Below are 23,515 nucleotides of genomic sequence, written 5' to 3'. Positions count from 1 at the left end.
GAGGACAGACAAACGGATTAAGTCGATTATATTGACCTCAGTGCATAACTGGTACTTATTTAATCAACCCCGAAAGGATCAAAGGCAAAGTCGACCTCATGGAATTTGAACTCAGAATATAGCGGCAGACGAAATACTGCTCAGCATTTCGCCCGGTGTGCTAATGATTCTGCCAGCTTGCTGCCTTAATAGTAATAACAATAATGAATACCTTGAGGACAAAAATGACACAGAACATCTTGATGGGGTTAAATCTACAAAGGAAGATAGTCTCTTTAACCTTGTTTGGCAACCCTCTAGAGATGGTATCTTGATAAAAATACTGCAACACAATCCTCTTTATAAGTATAATGTCAAATAATCCTCACAACTGCATCTGTGACAGCCAAACTCAGAGTGAAGGCCTCTTGTCTGGCAAGTGTTCCTAAATACTGCTACAAAGATGAGGAGAAAATGAACCCAAAATGACAATAGAACTGTAATGGAATGCCATTACAGAAGTGGGCCTACCAAAATAGGATACAGGAAAAGAATGCATAAAATTTGGACAGAGTAATCGTGAAAAAGAAGTGGCTGTCCCAGATAGAGCAAAAGAGTGAGCATGACTACACTGAACACGATGAACAAAAAGCAGAACAAGAACAGTGTAGTAGAGGAACCTATAAATATCCACAAAAGAAACAGCTGTCCAGATGAAGGTAAATTTTACTTTAAGAGAAAGGCTTACTGAGGAAGAAAGAAGCCTACTATTACACTTGAATGAAGCACAAAAAAGGGAAAGAAAGAGGCTACCAGCTCTGAGAGGAATCAAAAGAAGAAAACTGTATAAAAGATGGATGAACTGTCAACAAAAATCTACTTTGCAAACCTAATAGATCTAAACGACTTTATATACTGCACCACCTCTGTCGCTGTGCAAAATTTTGGGGTTAAAAGTAAAAAAAAACAAAGGACAAAGCACCATGTGAGAAATGCAAGCTTGAGAACCAAATTGCACAACTTGAGAAATCTTGGATGGATATATGCAATCATAGAAAAGAAGAGGATGAGAAAAAGACACAGGAACAAATTGCATAAGATGTACGATGTAAGACACAAAAGACTGCTGGTAGTTACAGAGGAACTAAGACAAGAAAAAATCAAATCAATGTTGGGTAAAAAGAAGATACCAACAGAGATCAAATCAGTACCTGCGGAATAGACTCTTCAAGAACAATAAAAGAAAATTCTATAAACAACTAAGGTGTTGAGTCAGTAACTATAGACCTTTTACTGGTTTACCATTACTCAAGAAACTGTTAATTGACCTCATAGCAGATAATTTTCTGGAAAAGGAGAATCTATAGCCAGAAGAACAAAAAAGATATTGGAAGAAATCAAGGGTCCTTGCTGATGTGTACATGTAAGAAAGAAGAATTTAGCTGTTGGTGGATAGGTTATGGGAAGGCTTACGACAATGTCCCATACATCTGGCTCTTGGAGTGTCTAAGGACTCTCTGAGTCAATGAGAAGATAAACAAATTTTTGGAAAATTCAATGAGAGTGTTGGAATTTGAACTGACATGCAAATGAATGGCTAGGTAACATGAACGTACACGGATATTTTCCTGGGAGACTCACTCTCTCTGTTAGGCCTGCTTATAAGTGTACCAAAATGAAAACCACCTACTTTATATGGATGACCTTAAGCTATATACATAAAATGTAATAAACCTGGATTTTTAAAATCCAAATTGTGAAAGTATTCAGTAAAGATATTGGAATGCAGTTTGGAGTAAATAAGTGTGCAGTGCTAATTTGAAGAGAAGCTGGAGGGTAAACTCTAATAGCATAAAATTACAAGACAATATTAGATTGCTGTGGAATAATGAGAGATACAAATGCCTAGGGGTACTGCACAATGATTGGATAATAGGAGAAATGAAAGAGAAAATCACTGAAGAGTACAGAAGGAAAATTAGGAAGGTACTTGAAACAAAATTAAATGGAAGGAACATCATTAAAGCCTTGGGCTATGCCAGTATTGCGATACTCTTCTCCCTTTTCTAAAATAGACAAAGAGCAAGCTACAGAACTTGGATAGAAGAACTAGAACGTTCCTCACAATGCATTCTGCCCTAAAAGTAAAACCAATGACTCTATCTATCAAGAAAGGAAAGTGGCAGAGGACATTTTAATATTGTAATACTGGGTCTGAAAAATTATGTTGTGCAGAGTAAAGAAAGAATACTATTGGCAGCCAGAGATACCCATAAAATAACTGAGGCAATAGAATTCAAAGAGAAAAAGAACTGAACAAACAAATAAAAAGAAGTGGAACTACACGACCAATTTGTGCAACAAACTGAAAATGTTGGAAGTAAAGAATGCTGGCTCTAGTTGACAGATGGGAGCTTGAAACAAGAGACTGAAACACAGCTCAGGAACAAGCGATTAGAACAAATCTGATAAGGACAAAGATCAAGGAAACTCAGTCAGGCAGCAAATGTAGAATCTGTAGGAAAGGAGACAAAAGTATCAGTTACCTTTTGAGTGAGTCCTGTATAATAACATGAAAAGAGTATAAGCGTAGGCATGACTGTGTAGGCAAAAAAGTGCATTGGAGTATTAGCTATGTGGCTTCAAAATAACAGGTGGTGTGAACATGAACCAGAGGTTGTGATAAAAAATATGAATTACAGGCTCTTGTAGAACTTCCCCATACTGACTGACCATACTAATGAAGAAAGGAGAGCACTGGGATTGAAATAATTGTTTGACCTCTCCACCCCAACCCCAGAATGTCATGCCTTGTTCCTATAGTAGAAAGGATTGTTATAATTATTAAAGGAAGCTGACAGAATCATTACTATTCCAGACAAAATACTTGATGGCATTTCTTCCGGCTCGTTACATTCTGCTGAGATGCATTTTGCTTTGCAATCTTTTTGGATCAATAAGTACCAGTTGATCACGGGTGTCAATGTAATTAACTATCCCATACCCCTAAATTTCAAACCCTGTGCCTATAGTAGAACAAGTTTCTATTATTATTTTTAGAATGACACACTGAGCAAAATATTTTGTTAGAAGAAAGTTATTTGGATATTTGCTGAACAGGCTACAAGCTCTGATAAAGTGAAATCTAGTCACTTGAAAAACAATATAGCAGAAATGAGTTATCTAAAAATGTAATCAGTTACATGAAAATCAATAGAAATACATTCACACTTGTATTTACATAACACAGTTTCTTTCAGATATTGCTGGCTATACAATAATCATAAAAAAAACACATTTGTGTGCAGAAAAAAACAATTTTCTTTTGTTTGTATTCATTAATTTTTTAATATTGAATCAAATATTTGTTTGTGAAATAAAATGTTTGCAGATATATCCCTGTTTAGTGCATGTTTATAAATTGCTGACAAGGACACTGTATTTCATTTTGCAACTATTATATATACTACCAAGTATATTAAAGGTTTACAAGTCAACAAGTGTCTTACTTCTGTCTTAGCAGTGCATGTTATCTCTTATAGATTTCCTATAGAATTCAGAGCCAGCACTGCAAATTAAAATGTTTCATGTTTGTGTGTGTCCATATATCCAGTTAACATCATGTTAGAATATCTTGCTTACCTCTTCTGTTATTCAATACCAACCTGTTTTAAGGTAAATTTTGGTAACTTAACATTTCATATATATCTGTAGTTCCACAAATTTAGAGGTATTGTGTGTGTGTGTGTGTGTGTGTTTGTCTGTCTGTCAACTTGTGTCAGAATACAACCACTTCTTGGAAAGTTGTAAATTTCATGGATGTTACCTTGAAACCTGTGAAGGGAAAACAGCTGCTAGTTGTAGGATGCAGGCCAGTTTATTAGGCTAGGTCCTTCCTGATTAACAAGCGGGCAGCGCTATTCTTGGAAAGGCCTACTCAATCACCCAAGGTGCTGTCAAATCTTTCCATACCATGGATTAGAAAAGAAGTTACGAATATCCCAAGCTGCCTTTGTGTAGGCTTCCAATTACATACCGCCGACTGGTCAAGCCTATATATTCTACTATTCCCCATTGCTGTATGGCTTTCTTCCAAAGTATGTTTTCCAAGAAGCTGATTATATAATGAGTGAAGCATGCACTGAGCTGCACTTGCTCTTCAAATAGATTGGCTTTCTTTCCAGTGGCCTAGGAGTAACTTGTTCAACCAGAAGCTGAATGACCCTCAGGCTTTACATAATATCTTCTTGACAGATTAACTATCATGAGTATTCCTATGTCCCTGCTCATTTGCTAGGTAGCTGTTGACTCTACATTGGGTTCATCCATCCTTTTGACAAGTAGTACTTTTTTCTTTTTGCTCTACTGGATTTCTAGCAACCCTCTTCACCAGTTGCCAATGATCCGACTATACAAGAAATTGTTCCAGACTACATGTTACCAGATCACAAGTGGAGTTACAAATAAGAAAAAGTACTTGATATATGTAGAGTTATTTATCCAAAAGAAGCTGATTAACTTCAATTTCTCTCTGAGATTCTTTAGCCAACAAAAGTTGAATGAGTAGAAATTGATGTAAACTAATAACCCTGATCAGATAAATTTTTGCTGTACAGTAGCAGTCATGTTAGGGGGCTCAGCATGTCCTGACAGAAGCATGTTGTTATGAATGCTCTTATCTAACTGTTGTCAGCCAAAGTAAATCAGTCCAACCACTGTTCTTATTTGCCTACACCAAGTTATCATTTATTGTGTTGTTACTTAAATGATTGCATCCATCAATGGAGTGAACCATCAGCTTCTAGAAATTTCTAAGTGATTCTTTTTCACATTTTAGGTAATTCTTAAAGGTATCTATTTACTCTTCTTGCTGGCAAGAAGCCATAGAACTTGCTAAATTAGTAAGATACAGTCATCTACACATGCACATTTCCATATATCCACATAAGAGTTAAATGCTAAGAGCTCAGCTGAGTATTAAAAACCTCAGCTATTGTATGTAGGAGAGCTCCCTGCACTAGTATTGTAAAAGTGACGCAGATGAATGAAAATGTGCTGCCTAATGATAGCCAGCCAAGGAAAGAATGGTGAGGTTAGATGTAAAGATGTTGAACCTCACAAATGCAATGTCACAGAATTGGGCAGAGTAGAACAATGCTGTACTGTAAGCTTATCATTAAAGTTATGTATAATGTATTTATTTATTTTAGTTTATTTATTTATGCATACATGCAATACACGGATGTTTACTGTGTACTCAAGGTCTGCTGAACTAAACTTGATAATACAGGGAAATAGATCTGCTACGAGAAAGCTGATGCTTTTATGAGAGGACGAGTAGTAGTAGCAATAATAATAATAATGTCTCTCAACCTTGGCATTGGTCCAGTGTTATAGGGATGAGATGTAATTGATTCAATAGACACCAATAATAATGATACCGATATTTTAGTTAACTGTTGATTTTGTTTTGTTTTCTTAAATCTTGCATTATATATTACACTAGCCTGTTTTCACTATTCTGAAAATCATTTTTTTTTTTTACAGTACTTCATTTCACTTACCAAACTGTATGAATAATCAAGCTGATTGATTCAAGGCAAATGTTGTACTTGATTGTGATAGAAAAATATTATTTTTATATCATTCTAACCTCTGCTGATTTAATAGAAACTTTTCCCTTCTATTATCCTCTTGAAGTTTGTGGTTGTAAACACTAATATTTCGACATGATCTAGTTAGAGAATAGTCATAATCAGAACAACTAAGCACTTGTATTGTTTACTATCTGGTAATCTATAAAATATGGTTTAGAGTTGTGTAATTGACAGTTTTCTGCCTTAATAGACATCTGGTTTCTAATCTTACTGAAGTAGCTCCATCCTTGTTCAAGAGACAGTAAAAATAGATGCTTGCCAACAGGCTGAATTGTGTGTGGTCTCTACGCTGCAGTTATTGGCTAACTGTAACCAGAGCTGCTCAGCAATAACAATTTAGGCCACTGTGGAAAAATAAACATGTGAATTTAAGTCAACAAGGGAACACGTCTTTAGTTATATATGATGCTTATATATATTGGTTAGTTGAAAATGCTGTCATCTATTTTGATGGCATTCCTCCTGTTTTTACCCTCTGAGGTTAGTTGCAGTTAAAGGAAGATTTGAAAGGAGATGCTATTACCAGTAATCTGGAACAAGCGATCCAAAAGATGTCTTTAGCAACATCATTGTAGTAGTATAGGAGAGGGAATCATAGCCATTATCTAAGCATGGGTATTTCCAGCTGAAAATTAGTCTTTATAGTAGCAGCAACACTACCACTACATATAATAACATAATTTTCAGCTGAAAATACCCATACTTAAATACTGGCTATGATTCCCTTTCCTATAGTAATAATTTTGCAACTAGAGCATGTATATTTTTAGTTATTTTTACAATCAAATAAACACTAGTTGTTTATTAGACTTAAAGAAAGCTTTCTTTAAAATACCACTCGCTGTCTCTTGTAACTGGTTTCCTACACTGTAAGCTGATAACTGATTCTACAGTTGTTATAATGTAACTTTGGAACTTGTGGTAATGGGTTTTAGTAAGCAGAAAGTCCACCACTATCTGAAAGAACTTTGTCTGAACTGTGATAATAAAACTCAGAATGCTTTTCTTTCTTTCTTTCTTTCTTTGTACTTTTTCTTCTAAGATGCTATGGTCTGAAGCAAATATTTTCTTCTTTTTACTCAACAGCTTTCCAAAAGATGTTTCCTTTCTTTTTTTCTTTATCTCAAGATTTTTCAGATTCCTTTTTCAATTATTTTCTTTTCTTTTATGTTTTTAGTTATCTTTAAAGACTTCAAATATCTAGTTGTCTGTTGTAAACAGTTGTCAGTATTAGGATTTTTTTTTTCTTTCCTACAAGGCTGGATGTTTGGAATACATTAGGACTTTAAAGACTTTATATAACCTAAAAGTACACTAATTTCCTCTACCTCATATTTAATGAATAGCATTCATTTTTACTTTTAGGTTATATCATAGGTTATTGACTGAACTGATGTCTGAATTATACTGAAAGGCTCCTGAGCATTACACAATTCAACATGTTCGTGTTATTCATGTTTAAAACTGAATATATGGAATCATGAATAGGAAATTTCATTCAATTTTGGGTTGCTAAATGCATTAGATAAAATTCAATTTCTATATATTACATTTTCCTTTCAGCAGACAGTTTTCTTGAAAAACATGAAATGTAATTATTGGCATGACTAGCTAGCTAAATGGGATTTTATTTCTTGTTCCATTAAAGTTCGTCTTTCATCTTGTTAGCTGGCATGAGCGCATTAAAATTTAATGCCACTTTTAACAAAGCATATCTTGAAGATAAACACATAGAATGTTCTGTTTCATATTGAGATATTATTGATTATTACACATACTCTTTAACTATCTGCTTTTAATAAACTCAGTAATTAAGCCAACTAGATTATATACAAGCCAATGCAGAAGCCTCCACTTGTTATACTGACCTATTATAAATCAGTATCTTACAGGAAAGGCATATCGGACAATGTAAACCTAGGATATCTTTGATCATGGATTGTTAGTCCTGGGGCTAAACAACAAGGTAGCTAAAAATAAATAAAATAAAAATGTCTATGTAAAAGCAAGCACTGTAGAAGAGTAAGCAGTTAAGTTGTTGATAGCAATCCTGTTTTAATCTCCAGTTGTTGTCATTTCGCATTTATATGCCAGTGATAAATGGCATATACCTCACATGGATTTAAATAGGACTGATCACCAAAATAAACTGACTTTATCATAAAATGCATGGGATAAATACTTTCAAACTTTACTGTAAATCTTGTATTGTTCTCTTAGGCAATGTGGTACTTAATTGAAGTGACCTTCATTTGCTTGACTGACAGGTTCCACTTTTATTTGATAATTAATGGGTTTTGCCTGTAGGAAGTGCATCCAACTGTAAGCAGTTGTTTCAATAAACACCATTCCACTCCTCTCCTTCTACTGTAAGAAAAAAAAAATCATTGAAACTAGTGATTGCTAAAGTGTTTATATAAGAACTTGTTTCTGTCCAGTGAACTATTTCATTTTCCTCTGTTTTTTGCCCTATAAATAATTTTACCAATTTGACTAGTGCTTAAAATTTTAGAAAACTAAGACTTGAAATAAATATTTTAGGGGTTGGTGGGGAAGGCATGCAAATATAAGGATGTTAATATAAGTATATTTATTGGAATAGTGAGTAAATTGATAAATTTATTGGAATAGTGCGTAAATCATATCTTCCTTGTCTTCATATACTTTTCAAATATGACTTGACTTTATTTAAACAAAAAGATGCATTCACCATTTGATTTGAAGTGAAACAATTAGTTAATTTTATTGCTGAACATATTAGATTATAAATAAACAACACATACATTTAATAAGCACAGGCATAGCTGTGTGGTAAGAAGCTTGCTTCCCAACCACATGGTTGCAGGTTCAGACCCACTGCATGGCACCTTGGGCAAGTGTCTTCTGCTATAACCTTGGACTGACCAAAGCCTTGTGAGTGGATTTGGTAGATGGAAACTGAAAGAAGCTCCTATATATGTATATGTTTGTGTGTCTGTGTTTATGTCCCCGTAAGTTAGCAGTTGGGCAAAAAGCAACTGATAGAATAAGTACTAGCTTACTGGGGTTGATTTGTTTGACTAAAGGTGGTGCTCCAGCATGGCTGCAGTCAAATGACTGAAACAAGTAAAAGAATAAAATAAATTTTTTAATATGACTTAGATAACATAATTTGTCAATATCCTTTAGTTTCATCATCATCATTTAACATCCGTTTTCCTTGCTAGTGTCAAATTATAATGAAAGAATTACATAAAAATTGATGCACACAGTTAAGTAAGGTACAGGTATAAAACTAAATATAAAGAATGGGAGAAGATTAATGTGTGCTACTTGAAATTCTATTTTTATTGCTAGTTTATGATCTAAGATAATATTGTGGCACAAGGTTTTATTTAATTTCAAATGAAAATATCTGTTTTCAAGATTGAATTTCAGTTTATGGAGCAGTTTTATTTGTAACTTTAGATCAGTATAGTCCACATAATTAGCTGGGTATTGATTGAAGTAGTCGTGTTATGCAAAATAGTTATAAGCTGAGACAAAGAACTTTTTATATTTGATAAATATGAAAATTAAATGTATGAGACAGCATGCATTTAATTTGAAAAAAGCTTAAAGCTTTTATAATCCATAATATCTGTAAATGTGTAAAGTGTTTGAAATCCTAGCCATTGCTAAGCTGTTTTCATTCAGAAGTGGGTCAAGAAAAGAACAGTCCTATAGATAACTTAGTACAATGTGTTGTATTTTTTGGAAATGAGGTCAAAAGTTAGGTTTCCATATCAGTTGTTGATTCTTGTTTATATTTTGTTGTTGAGTGAATAGTTTTGTGTTTAGACATGGGAGCATGTGATTTTGTGGCAATGATGTCTTTCTAGGAGCATTAATGATTGTAAACAGAGTTAAGTGCTCTTAATGGAAATCACATTGAGTACTTAACAAATATCAAATGGTCTTATTTAGCCAAACTGCTAAGTTAGTTAAACTACAGATTCAAACATTTTATGGGCCAAGTGTTTACCATTAACCACAAATATTAGAAAGAAATACATTTTTGCTAATATATATTTGGTAAAGAAAGACGTGAATGTCATTAAATTTTAATTTTCATCTTCCATCCTATGCTCCTGTGTAAAACCCACACACATATTCACATATACACACATGCAGCCTTTAGATCTAAGAAAGGCAGTGTATTAATCCAATAGCTGTGCCTGGTTTTAAAAGCATGAGTTTTTAATCTCATAACTGATGCTTTATTATAAATACTTTTTTTTTTTCACTAAGTAGTGTTTACTTCTAGTAGTTGTATTTCTACTCTGAACATTAATTAATGGCAATATTTGCTTGTGTCTTCTGATGATACATCTGAAGCAACAATGGGATTAAGGATTAAATCTGCCCTAGATAAACCTCATTCATGAAGCAGCAAATTAAGTCTGTGTCAGGGATCTAGCAGTGAGTGGATGATATTCATTAGCAGACAAAAACGCCATATAAAAAATATGTATGTTGTGCTTTCCTGACAGAATGATACACAAAGCAGTAGTTATTTGTTGTACTGCAGTCACATTTCATTCTTAGCTGCTTTAGGATGAGTCATTATTCTGATGGTTTCTTTTAAGAAAGTTTTCATAATTTAACAACTAACTTTTGAGTTATTTTTATTTTGTATGGCCATTGTTAACAAGTTTGGTTCGCAATCACATACATAATTCTTTGTTAGATTGCATGGCACTTTAAACAACCACCATCCGCCAACCCATATGAGTGAATTTAAGCAAATGGAATGTCATTAGGAATGGCATCCAGCCATAAAAACCATGCCAAAGCAGACATTGGAGCTAGCTTGTTGGATGGTCTAAACCTGTTCTTGGAAGGCAGACAATCCATCACCATTTCCTTTTCCTTCCTCATGCTATCGGCTTTCATTTTTCCTTTTAACTTCTACATACTTCTTATCTTTTACTTTCTCTGTTAACTGCTTTTCAGTAGCATTTTCATTATCATCATTTAGCATCCATGTTCCATGCTGGCATGAGTTTGATGGTTTGACAGGATTTGTTTGATGAGCTAAGGACTGCATCATGTCTGCTTTGGCATAGTTTCTAAAGCCAGATGCCCTTCCTCATTTACTGGATGCTTTTTGTCATGCCATCAGCACTAGTAAGTTTTCCATGGAGCTTAGAAGACTACAAATCTTGATCATGGTGGTAGTAGAGAGGGTTAAAGCATAAGGGCTGAAATAGAATAAGTTTCTTGCTGTAGAGGAACATAACTACTCAAATTTTAGAAGAGAAGGTGGGGATGATCAGATGGATCTGGAAAGTGATAAAAATAGTGGTTATGTAATGTTAGTGAACCTTCAAGGTACGAGTGGGAATGAGGTGCCAGGAGTGAGAAGAGTTAAGGATCTCTGGTTGTGCAGAGTAGTAGAATAGAAATGGTGATACTGTAAATTGGAGGAGGACAAAAGAGAGATATCATACTTTTGAATAGGTTATGGGAGAACCTATCACAGTCCCTTTCCCTTTCTACTGTCTGCTGCTTGCTTCCATTGCATCACATAAGTATGCATGTGCAACTGATTTTGTATATCATTGTCTTCAGCTGTTGGTATTTAGTATTAGATTTTTTTCTCTCATTGCAGATACTTTGCTGTTAAAAGTTAACTGAAGTTGTAATCATGGCATTGTATCCGTCACTGGAAGATATGAAAGTTGACCAAATGGTCAAAGTAAGTACAATTTTCTACTCGTTTGTCTTTATTATCCAAACTTCTATACATTTGGCTGCTGCTTCTGTACTAACGAAATGGTTCTCGCTTATTGACATTCTATCATAGCTTAAACAGGTATTTCCTTAGTTCATCCATCTTGTCAGACAGCTCAGTCAGTTACTTGAACGTTCCTATAGCCATGATTGGCTCTGTTAATCTCAATATGGGGATTAATGATTGGCTCTGTTAATCCCAATATGGGGATTAATGATTGGCTTTATTATTAACTTCTATATGGAAGTTAGAGGAATCTTAGCATCTATGGGTGCTTAGCTATTGGACACAATACTGTTGACAACAGGATATAACTCATTGACCTCTTAGCTTATTGTTTTGTCTATTATCCACTTTGTAAATGTTACCAAAAAGAAGAGGTGGTGGTGATGGGTATACACAGAAACTTGACCTGTTGGAAATACCAGCGGAATCTCAAACAAGTCATGTTCTATTTGTGAAAAAAGAGCCACAATGAATAATGTAGTGTTTGTAACATTAACTGAAAAGTAAGACACATTGGTGGCTGGAGTATCATTTAATCAGAGTTGACTAGAGGTCGAACAGTATGAAATCAGTGAGAGAACCTCTCTTTGATTATTCAATTTATTACAAATAAAAACCAAATCTCCAAATCCCATCCTACTGTCTTTATAAAAGGACTCTTTTGAAAATGTAGCCCTAAATAAACTCTGAAAACTATAAACAGGATTGTCATCTGGAATGCCATTATTCAAACACCTTTTTGGTCAAGGCTGATCTGAAGTTAAATAACTGTTTGCTTTTACTGTCAAGGGACCATATGTAGAGCAATATCCATTTGCCTAGGAAATAAAAATGAATTTTATTCAATGCCAGCTGTAAATTACTGCTTCATGACTGAAGAGATGATTGTGTTCTCAGAAAGTAGATACATGGTAATCTTCTTGTAGATTTCAGCAAATCAAACAGCTAATGCTTGCCTCTGCATTCTCTGTAAACAGTAGTTCAGAAATCTTCTCTTGGCTAAGATGATTGACTTATTGTAAGTAATGTTTGTCAGTTCTGTCGCCTGTTTTTAACTGCTAGATAAGATATTGCAGGATCAAGTGTTCCAGGCTATCAACACAATGAAACATCTGCAATGAATACAAACTAGAAAACCTTCAGCTAAACAATTCGATATTTTAGCCATTTAGCCATAAGCCTAGAATAACTGTAAAAAAAAAATACATGAGAATTTGCCAAATGAGCTTTGTTCTCTATGAACTGCCTTTATGGCCAGCAGAAACCAAGTCATTTGACAACATTTTTTTTTTCACATAGTATAGGTTCAGTTGGTAAAGATTAGCAGATTTGTTATTAATAATAGAATTCATTAAGTCTTATCATTTAAATGGCTAGAAATAGCACCCAAATCAATAATCAGAACACACCACACAATATTTTGTCTGAGATACATGGCCTGAAAAGATAGGATGGTCGTGAAATGAATGTCTTTGATCATAAATCTGGTCAGTTAGAGTTGTCTTGGAGTTAAACAATAACTGCTTGATTTTTATTTTCTTTTATTTGTATTGCTGTGAATTTTTTTTTTTTTTAGATCGATAACTTCATCTTTTATGATTTTCTGTAAAATGTTTAGAATGGTTAACTGCTCATCATTAGTTGCCATGTGTATCTATAATAAATACAAATATGCTCAAGCTGGAATTGAACTGGTGAACAGCTGAAGACAAATGACAACTAAATGATTTAAAACATTTTACAAAACTAGAAAATATGTTAATGAAGTTTGTTTGTTTTTCTCAACTGTACTAATAATTCATTTTGTATATTTAGTCATAATTGCTTATTATTTTGTTTTAACATTCTCTTAAAGAAAAATAAATGAATAAATAAATGTGATTGTATTGTAATCTTGTGATGTGACATTAATCTGTTGTTATTGTTTATATATGTGCCTGTCTCATTCATCTAAGATATGAAATGTTCATTATATTTATAGATGATTATTATAGATTTGTAAAGAACAAACCATTTTTTTATTAAATAATAATAAATGGCTGTTGGTTAAAACTTCAAGCACTTGTACCATCAACTTGTTCAATGAATTAGCCTGAAAGTAGTGGAGCATTCCACAGATGCTTAGAACCTTAATGTAATTTTCAGCAGAGTCAGCATGACACTGTATCTGATTAAGCTGTTTCTCTGAATTACAATCCATATTTCCAAACAGTTTCCTTCAACCCACAAGACTTTGATCTACCCAAGGTTATCATAAAAGTCACTTGTCCAAGATAACATACAGTTGAATCAAACCCCAAACCTTGTGATTGTGAAGTGAACTACTTAACCATTTAGCCATTATTATTATCATTATTATCCCGTCGCTATGTTCTAAGTTCAAATTCCGCCAAGGTCAACTTTGCCTTTCATCCTTTCGGGGTCAATAAATTAAGTACCAGTGAAATTCTGGAGTCAATGTAATCGACTAATCCCCTACCGCAAAGTTTCGGGCCTTGTTCCTATAATAGAAAGGATTATTATTATGATCATCATAAAGGCGGCAAACTGGCTGAACCGTTAGCAGCCTGGGTAAAATGCTTGGCAGCATTTCATCCCTTACATTCTGAGTTCAAATTCCGCCGAGGTTGACTTTACCTTTCATCCTTTTAGCGTCAATGAAATAAGTACCAGTTCTGCACTGTGGTCGATATGATCAACTAGCCCCCTCCCTCCAAATTTCAGGCCTTGTGCCTAGAGTAGAAAGGATTATTATCATTATCTAAGGCTGCAAGCTGACAGAATTGTTAGGATGCCAAATAAAATGCTTAGTGGAATTTTAGTTTTACATTCTGAGTTCAAATGCCACTGAGATCAACTCCACTTTTCATTCCATTGGAGTCAATAAAATATTACCAGTCAAGCACTCAAATTACTGATATTGACTTACTCCTTCCTCTAAAATTGCTGGCCTTGTGCTAAAATTTTATTGTCATTATTATTATTATTGCTATTTCTAATATAGTCAGTTGATTGGCAGAATTGTTAGTGTCAGAAAAATTACCTTGTGATATTCCTTCCAGCTCTTTTGTGTTGAGTTCAAATCCCACTTAGGTCATCTTTGCCTTTTATCCTTTCAGGGTCAATTAAATAAAGCTCCATTCAAGCACTGTGGTCAATTTGACTCACTCCCATTTCTAAATGTCAGGCTTTGTAAATTTCAGTTATAATTATATAGGTTAATATAGGTACTTAAGTGTATTAAAGTTTTAATTTTTTTTTTATTTGTACTTGTCTTAAAAAATACACACCCCTACTTTGTTGCACTCCTAGTTGGGTCCAGCTGAGCAGACCTATTATCAAAAGTGTTTTACCTTGACTACCTTGTCTTAGAATTTTTGGATTGGGTTTGGAAATGTTTACCAAAGGATTTTGATGTCAGAATCCTTGAATCCCTCCTCCTTTTTAGAATTTCCTCTACTACAATGATGCAATTTTCTTAGTGATGTTCTTTATATGCATAAATTTTAAGCTGTTGAATATTATCATTATTTGTACATGACACTCATATAAGTGACAGAGCTACATCAGATTAACATGGTGTGGGCAAATGCTTGCAACATAAATTGGTTCTTGCAAATAAGTTGATAAAATGTCACCATCAGTCACTAACAGGAAATGATAAGTGTAGGAGTTGAGACTTTTTAATGAACCTTGGATTCAAGATTCAATGATTTAAGATGGCATGATAAAACAAAATGGATTGCATCTGTATAACCTTTACCAGCAAGGTAAATAAGAATAATGTTAAGATAATTTTTAGTGCTATTAATTGTAAAATTGTAATCTTAATATCTCATTTTAGACATGTGCAGAAACTGTTGTATAATAATTGAAAAGTGATGTTAAGCAAACAAATCTATTATGCTACCTTCTTCAGCCATAAATATTTTTGTTATTTAATTGTGAAAACTCTAACAATTTATCAAATATTCAGATTTTCAAAACTGCCCATCTGTCTGACAAGAAAAATATCTTGAAATGTTTAAAATTGCAAATGTTTTCAATCTTAACACCATCACACAAATTTATTTATTTTCATCTATTGTTTAATCAGCAGGAAAGGTTAAATTAGAGCTGAAGTAGGATATTAAACACACTTTGTAATGTGGTAATAATGTGTTGTAATTTCTGATGGCCTTATTGATATAAATCTTTTGTTTATTATAATTTCCAGGGAAAATTTCAGTTATCTGAAATGTTACATTAAGTATAGCTCTCTTTTTGTTGTCTACAGATGCAAAAAGGTGGTTAGTTGATTGAGTCATTAGAGTAATTGTAGTATTTTTTGACTCCTTATGCCAGGATTATCTTTGCTTTTCTTGCTTTTAAAGTTGATTAAAAACAAAAAAAAGTATCAATCAAGGTCAGTAGGTTGATAGAAATGTTAGACAGGTAAAATGCTCTGTGGCATCTGTTCTGGCTCTATTGTTAAGACAGCAATGCTTGTAATGCCACTTGTGCTAAGCTGTATCAGCACAAGTTGTATAAACATTGGTGGCATGAAGAATGAAGGCTTGTGTGCATAAGCAACTGCTAGTCTTCCTCAAAAAAGATCTTGCTTAGGTCTCCATGTACATGTGCAGATATATTACCAATATTGAACAACAGAGGCCCTACAGACTCAAACTTATTAATTAATGTTTTCAAGGTGATATAAGTAATTTCTTTACAAACTCATTGATATATGTATGCATACTATTTTTCTCAGGCTTAATTTTATCATTATTTGCCTTTTGCAATATTCAGATTATTGCTGAGAAATCATATTATATAATCTGTAGAATGCTATTCAATTGATTAGTGTGCATATGATTATTAAGTCAGTGAAATACATTTTTATTTTACTTTTAAATAACTATATTTCCATGTTTGTAATACCTCATTAAGAAAGGATACTGAGGAATCTGAGTTTTTATTGATTGTTATTTAGCCCCAAGTCGGCCCTGATTGATTAGATATATAGTCAAAGGCATTTATTTTACTTGTGTACTCCAGACCATATTATTCATATTTTTTTTCTTGCTAAGATGGTATAGTGAGGGTTAAGGAAGATTTAGTTGCTAGCAAAACAAGGAAAGAATTCTTTTGGAATGTTTTCTTAACCCAAATTACTGTGACAGTAATTAGTTGGATGTATTTTCAGATTTGTTCAAAATCAGCATTGTTTCTCTTACAGTTTTGTACAGACCACTAGTACAGATGGTAGTGAATTGTATACTTAGCAAGTTGTTCATAAACTTAGTTCACCGAGTAACTTTTGCATATTAGTTTAATATTGAGTTGTGTTCAAGTGATGAACATTTAAGGCATCCTTATCATGCTTGTAACTGAACAAACTATTTTGTAAAATTATTTTTTCTTTTTACCATTAGATTGTCTTGTGCAGACAATTCTTTTAAATGGCAGTGACCATGAAGACAAACTCTGTCTTTTTTTTGCTGTTAGCTGATATTTTTTTCTGCACTTTGATTTGGTTATTAAAATATTTACTCTGAAATAAACATGTTTAGTGTAATTAAGGTTTTAAAAAAATACAGTAGGGCCAGAAAATGCATAGAATCTGAATTGTTGCTGACAGTCCATATGGTTCCAGTACATCCGTTATTGGAGTTCTTACCTGAGGTGGCAGATACACACACTATATCTTCTTATTTTTCTGAAGCAACAGATATACTTTTACTTACCACTATTATACTTCCTATATCCTCCCACAGTTTATTTTACATTCTCCAGAAAGGTTCTTGCTTTTCTGAAAATAACTAGTTGTGTATCATCTATAGCCAAATCTTGTAGTCACACATCCTACCCTCACAGATCCTATACTAAATGCTCTTCCCAATCCTTCCTCAGATCAGTAAATCTTAGAAGCCCCTTCCTACCCACATCTTCTGTACATATATGAGATATAGAGATTCAAGTTGAACAGTAATTGTAGTAACCTGCTAGGATGATTACCACTCAGACTAAATTGAAATAAAACAAAATAGATAAGTGAAGTTAAAATAAAACAAGTCATGGTAAAAAAAAAATAGATAAAAGGTTCATTATCATGACTAAACATTCATAATATTGCCCTAGTTAGCTGCAGCAGCTGATGTCTAACCAGTTAATTTGTTTGCCTACTTGAAAGAGCTATGTTGTTGGAAGTGAGCTGATTTTCTCTTTCATCATTAGAGATAAATTTGACTCAATGTTAATATACCTTTCTCCTTCTTTACATTTAAAAATTTTTAGACTTATTTTCCAGCTTAACAATGATCATCCTTATTCATTTTCAATGGGCTATGACAAAAGTCAGCATAGAAATATTTTTAGTTCTGTAGCTTTTAATATTACTTAGGCGAGTCTGCAAAGAAAAATATGAGATCATTAATTATTTCTAACACAGACATAAGGCTGCTGATATTGTAGGAGGGAACTATTGATTTTTATTAATGCCACTAATTACCTGGTACTTTTATTGGCCTTATAGGAGGGAAAGTAAAAGTTGACCCAGACTAGATTTGAACTCCTAATGAAAGGACTATAACTAAATATCACAAAGCACTTTGTCCAATGTCAAATGACTTCAGTCTTTCTGAAATCAATAATAAAATAAATCTTGTTATATTTGTAAATGTGATGTGGATGTTAGAGATGGAGGTGCAAATTTAACTGTTTTTGTCTGGTGATCAAATACTTTAACTCCTTTACAATTAGTATAAAAGATTCTTTTAAATCGGTTAACTTCAGTGAATTTCCCTTCCTTATTGTATCTAATTTTAAGTTGTTTATAATTTTGATATTTAGTATTTAAATGCTCTAGAGTTCAAATCCCATTGATGTCAGCTTAGTCTTTCATCCCTCCAAGATTAATGGAATAAAGTACCAGTAAAGTACTGGAGCTAATGGTATCAACTAACTTCCCCTTCCTCAAAGTTGCAGGCCTTGTACCTACATTAGAAACAGTTATTTAAACATACTTTTGATATGAACTTTTAACAACAAAACTTCTAAGAAAATAATAATATATATAAAACTAGAACAGTAGTTATATTCTCTTTACAGTATGCCTTCACAAATAAGTAAACTCTATCATTTCGTATTAAAACTATTGATGCTTTAAAATAGTGAATGAATCTCCAAACCTCACTTGATGTGTGTTTGTGTATACATACTAATCTATCTAATGTTTGTATTGGGTTGTCCGGAAAGTTCATGCCAATTTTTAAAGGAAAGAAAGAAGTCAATAAATACTTGCCATTACATTTTTAAACAACCAAATATGAACCATTTTGTTGCACAATTCATCTCCATCTTTCCTTTAACTTGAAAATACCCTCTTCCCAGAATTGAGGTGCCCGGGAGGGTAAGTCAAAAGGTAAGCTACTATAAGTCGGCACAAACTTTCCAGACAACCCAATATATATGTATAATTATAGGGTTGTTCACTTATAAGATTGTTTCTCATTAACTAATTTGTATTCTCATTTTATAATTCTAGGCTCAACAAACTGCTTATGCCAGCAATCATGCTATACAATACCCTGCACAGTCTGAACATGGTCACTTGTATCCAACTCTGGGAGATTATATGGGTCTACCATTGACTCCTGAATTGGTTCAGGATATGGCACCACCAGCAAATACACAAATTGCTTTAAGTCATGGACATAGTGATCAGATGCAAGTAGCTCCAATAACTGGTGCCAATAAAGGTTTGGTAAGAGCTGAGATAAAACAAGGTATTCGAGAAGTGTTGCTGTGCAAAGACGAACATGGAAAGATTGGATTGCGTCTCCGACATGTGAACAATGTAAGTTGTTTAAGCAAGTGTTGTTTAGTACTTCAGTATCTTGTGTGTTTCTGTGTAATGCAGTTGATCTCCAACTTAGCTTAATTTCCAAGATTTGATTATACTTTTGAAAAATAATTCTTGTTTATCCTTCATGCTACATGAATAGAAGCTGTTAATTTTCAATGATTTTTCCTCTTATTTTTTGTGATGTTTACATGTGAATCACTGGAATATAATGTCTTTGAGCAATCTTCTTACATATGTAGAGTTTTGTTGCCCTGTATAGAGATTAGATGCTTTGAAGTGAGCCATAATTTCAGTATACTTTGTATGCTATATTGCACATTTTGTAATACAATATTTTGTAACATTATGTACAGTGCAGAATCTTAAATATTTCATTAAGCTTGATGTCCATCTAGTTTTGATGTGTTCATATATGTAACAATGTTTTGTTTGCAGGCATAGTAGAACATCGTCATCAATGTGTGGTAAACTAGATTCTTCATAGCTAAATGAAGGTAGTTAGTAATTCAGCATTGGGTTTGAGCTGAGATAGGAAGTTCAGTTCAATTGTTTTTAGTGTTTATATGTTTCATCTGGATTGGATAAGAGATTGACTTTCAAAATCCTGATGTTCTGATGATTTGGTGTGTTTTAATGTTGAGGATAATGCTCCCTACCTTTGGATGTGGTGCTCTTCCTTGCCAGAGAACAGTATTTTCATGCCATCTGTCTACTCACTCTTGATCTGTCTTCCTCATTTCACTGATCTACATCAGATAATAGTCTTTCATCACTCTTAGTGTGTGGACATTCCAGGTGCCCAGGTGCCTACTCTTGTGTTGGCATTGGTGTTGAAGATACAATTTATTGTTGGTTGGGCTTCCTCGTGGCTTTGATCCAGCTTGATTATAACATCCAAGGATGTATCTTCTCTCCTGCATATATGTACCATAATGGTCACTTTTCATCATTCATGTAGCAATATGTGAACTTCAGAAAGTTGAATTTTTAGCCCCATACCCCAACCCATCTTTTGCAACCAGCTTGGAACCATTTTTGATGGAGTTATGACCAGCTTAGTCTAACGCCATCACTCAATATTCTACAGAACAATTACTTATAGTTTTAATGACATTCTGGTATGCTTTATCAACCTTACTGTCATTATGTGGAAAACATTGACCCAACAATTCTATTTGGTTATATTTTATAACTGCTACATTAATTGTATTTAGGCACAACTCATTGCTCAGTTTTCCCACTTAGGTGTCATTCTTTTTTCATGTTTGAGTGTTGAACATTAGAAGGAGCATTCAGCTATAGAAGTCACAATCTCCAACAGCTCATATTGAACAAAAATTTTAACAAAATCCATCCAACCATTCTGTCAGAGGCACATTACCGATAGTTATATTTTAAAATTTATTCACTAAATGACTTTGTATCACCTTCAGATATTTTTGATTATGTTTTTGTCATATCATTTTATATTATTTTCAGGGTGTGTTTGTAGCTTTGGTGCAGAGTGGTTCTCCAGCAGCTATGGCTGGTTTAAGATTTGGAGATCAAATTCTTCAAATTGACAACCAGTCAGTTGCTGGTTGGGACAACGATAAAGTTCATAAATATTTGAAGTCTGCCAATCCTCAGAAGATTTGTATGGCTGTTAGAGACAGGTAAGTTAATAGTATATTATAAGTATTTTGTATTTAAACCAATATACTATACTCATTGCCTAAAATGAAATGGGTTTTTTTTGTGTTTTTTTCTTGTAGGCCATTTGAGAGAACTGTCACCATGCAAAAAGACAGCAGTGGCTATGTTGGTTTTGTTTACAAGGATGGCAAGATTAAGTCTCTGGTGAAAGATTCTTCTGCTGCTAGAAATGGTCTTCTTACTGACCATCAACTTATTGAAGTGAATGGACAGAATGTTGTTGGGTTAAAGGTTGGATATTCTAAAATAATATTTTTTTTAATCATAATTTTGTTAATTGAAGAATAATACAAGATTTCATTAACAGGTCATGGCTCATTTATTTCTCTATGTGCCTTGTTCTGTTTAAAATGAAACATCAACCTCAATTCTATTCATCCAAGTTTCAAATATTTCCTTTAACATTTGTACAAAATCATATTGGTAGAAATTTCAATACCTTTTATAATGGAAGAAATAATTGTAAACAATTCACATATAGTAATATTCTGATACAAATTAAATTTAATACTTACAATAAAAATCTATTATAATTGGAATAGCTAATAGCACCTTATCAAAAACAAGGCAAAAAAGATAACTTCTATTGTGAAATTTATCCATTTAATTTTAATAAACTCTGATTCTCATGAAATTCTAATTCATCAGTAAATATGACATTTCCATTATATGGAATAGATTTATTTTTATGATGCAAGACAGTTGATAAATGTTCCTTACATATTGTATGTTTTCTCCTGTAGTGTTCTATCACTACAACAGCTATGATTTTTCTCTGTTAATAGCATTCCTTTCATTTTTTTGTCAGCCTCTATCCTTACCTGACTCTCTCAAATCAACATTTGCTTATTCTTGGCCTGCTTCTGACTCTCTTATCTCTTATCTAACTTTAAGAATTTGTTCACAAAGATTTCCATCTTTCTCACTGCATAATAATTCCATTTAAGTAGTAGAAATTGTAGCCAAATCAATACTATTTGAAGGCAATGTTCCAGTTTGACATCAGCTATGATGCCTGCAATAAATTAAATAACTATATATAATGATTTGATTTTTGATTAGTTATAATAATTTCTAAGAAATCTTTTAGCTGTTAGTTAATTTGCCAAAAGTCCTGTTTTGAAAATCATGTGATAGTTTTACTTTTTAAAGTTTACATAACTGCATAAAGTTGTTTAGTCAGGCAGCAGCTGTGAGAAAATACATTCCATTCAAAGGTGTGACTACAGCTAAATTCTGAAATAAATTGTCTTTGTTATTGTTTCTTACACTTTCCTCATGAGAATTTTCACAGCCAAGCTTCTGTTTGCTTTGTACAAAAATACTGACACATCCGTGAGTAATTTACTATACATAGCACTTTTAATCTCATTTTGACCAGGTAGACCAGCGGAGTAGATATGAATAGTTAAACAATAAAGGTCTGATCATTTACAGTAAAGAAGGAGAGGAGTAAATAGATAACAAAGAAACAAAAATAAAAGAAAAATACTACTGTATGTTTTGGCTATAATAGCAGTAGATAAATAGCACTTATTTGAAGTGTGCTAGAATATGTGTGAAAATGTCAGATCGAAAGCTTTGACAGTATTTATTTGACAGAGCACTACTGAGTTGATAGAACTTCCAATAAATGTCTGTATAGGGCGGTGAGCTAGCCGAATCATTAGTATGCCAGGCAAAATGTTTAGTGGTATTTCGTCTGCGTTACGTTCTGAGTTCAAATTCCGCTGAGGTTGACTTTGCCTTTCATCCTTTCAGGGTCGATTAAATAAGTACCAGTTACACACTGGGGTCAATGTAATTGACTTAATCCTTTTGTCCTTGTTTGTCCCCTCTATTTAGCCCACTGTGGGCAATAAAGAAATAAATAAATGTCTGTATATCTAATCTTAGCATGTTCAAGCAATTTTGCTTTTATCAGTTGTTTTCCTGTGGCCATGCTGGGGCACTATCATCATTCAACATCTATTTTCCATGCTGGCATAGGTTGGATGGCTTGGTATATGTGTGTGTGTGTATATATATATATATATATATATATACACTTTTGCCTCTTAAAATGTCTACTGAAGCGGAAAACTTTGACTTCATTAAAAAAATTTTTTTATGAAGTGATTAAACGAGTAAAATATTGAACAAGTTGCTAACAGGCTATAAATCCAATCTTTGCCACAGGCATTTGTATTTCTTTTACCACACCTTTTGTTTTTTAAAGCCATACCTGTCTTAAAAATATGTAACCCTTCCATTTTAAGATTGGACTAATAACAGATCAAAGATTATAGTTTATTAATTCAATTGTAAAACCTGATTTAACAATCTGTGTGTTTATCAAGGCTGGTCAGTATGAAAAATAGCATTAAAAAAATAAAATCTGTTTAAATAGAAATGATTTCCAAGAAACATTTAAGCATTAATTTTATGTTTGAAAGTCATCATCATAAGCTTCCAGGACTCCAGTTACATTTAAATCTAGTTTCTCCAGATTATTTATTGACAATATTAAGGATGAGAGGACTCTCTTATTTTGAGTAGCTAATATAATTCCTGCTTAGTATATCATCATCATCATTT

General features: G+C 33.3%; 1 protein-coding gene across 2 annotated transcripts in view; it reads left to right on the top strand.

The window, feature by feature from the left end:
• The window catches only part of LOC115216315 (syntenin-1), a 32,948-nt gene that overhangs the window by 5,086 nt on the left and 4,347 nt on the right, over positions 1-23,515 (top strand). Inside the window, exons 2-5 of one of the 2 annotated variants that reach the window (XM_029785523.2) lie at positions 11,269-11,355; positions 18,923-19,234; positions 20,723-20,898; positions 20,998-21,169. In XM_029785523.2, the coding sequence (XP_029641383.1) occupies positions 11,305-11,355; positions 18,923-19,234; positions 20,723-20,898; positions 20,998-21,169 (711 nt within the window). In that variant the 5' untranslated portion in view covers positions 11,269-11,304. Of the gene's footprint in view, positions 1-11,249; positions 11,356-18,922; positions 19,235-20,722; positions 20,899-20,997; positions 21,170-23,515 lie in introns of those variants that run through there. The other variant, XM_036506656.1, reaches the window with a different exon arrangement.

Source organism: Octopus sinensis, linkage group LG10, assembly GCF_006345805.1.
Source record: "Octopus sinensis linkage group LG10, ASM634580v1, whole genome shotgun sequence".
NCBI classification, from domain to species: domain Eukaryota; kingdom Metazoa; phylum Mollusca; class Cephalopoda; order Octopoda; family Octopodidae; genus Octopus; species Octopus sinensis.
The sequence above is the reverse complement of the archived record's forward strand: the minus strand, read 5'-3'. Positions and strand labels throughout refer to the sequence as shown.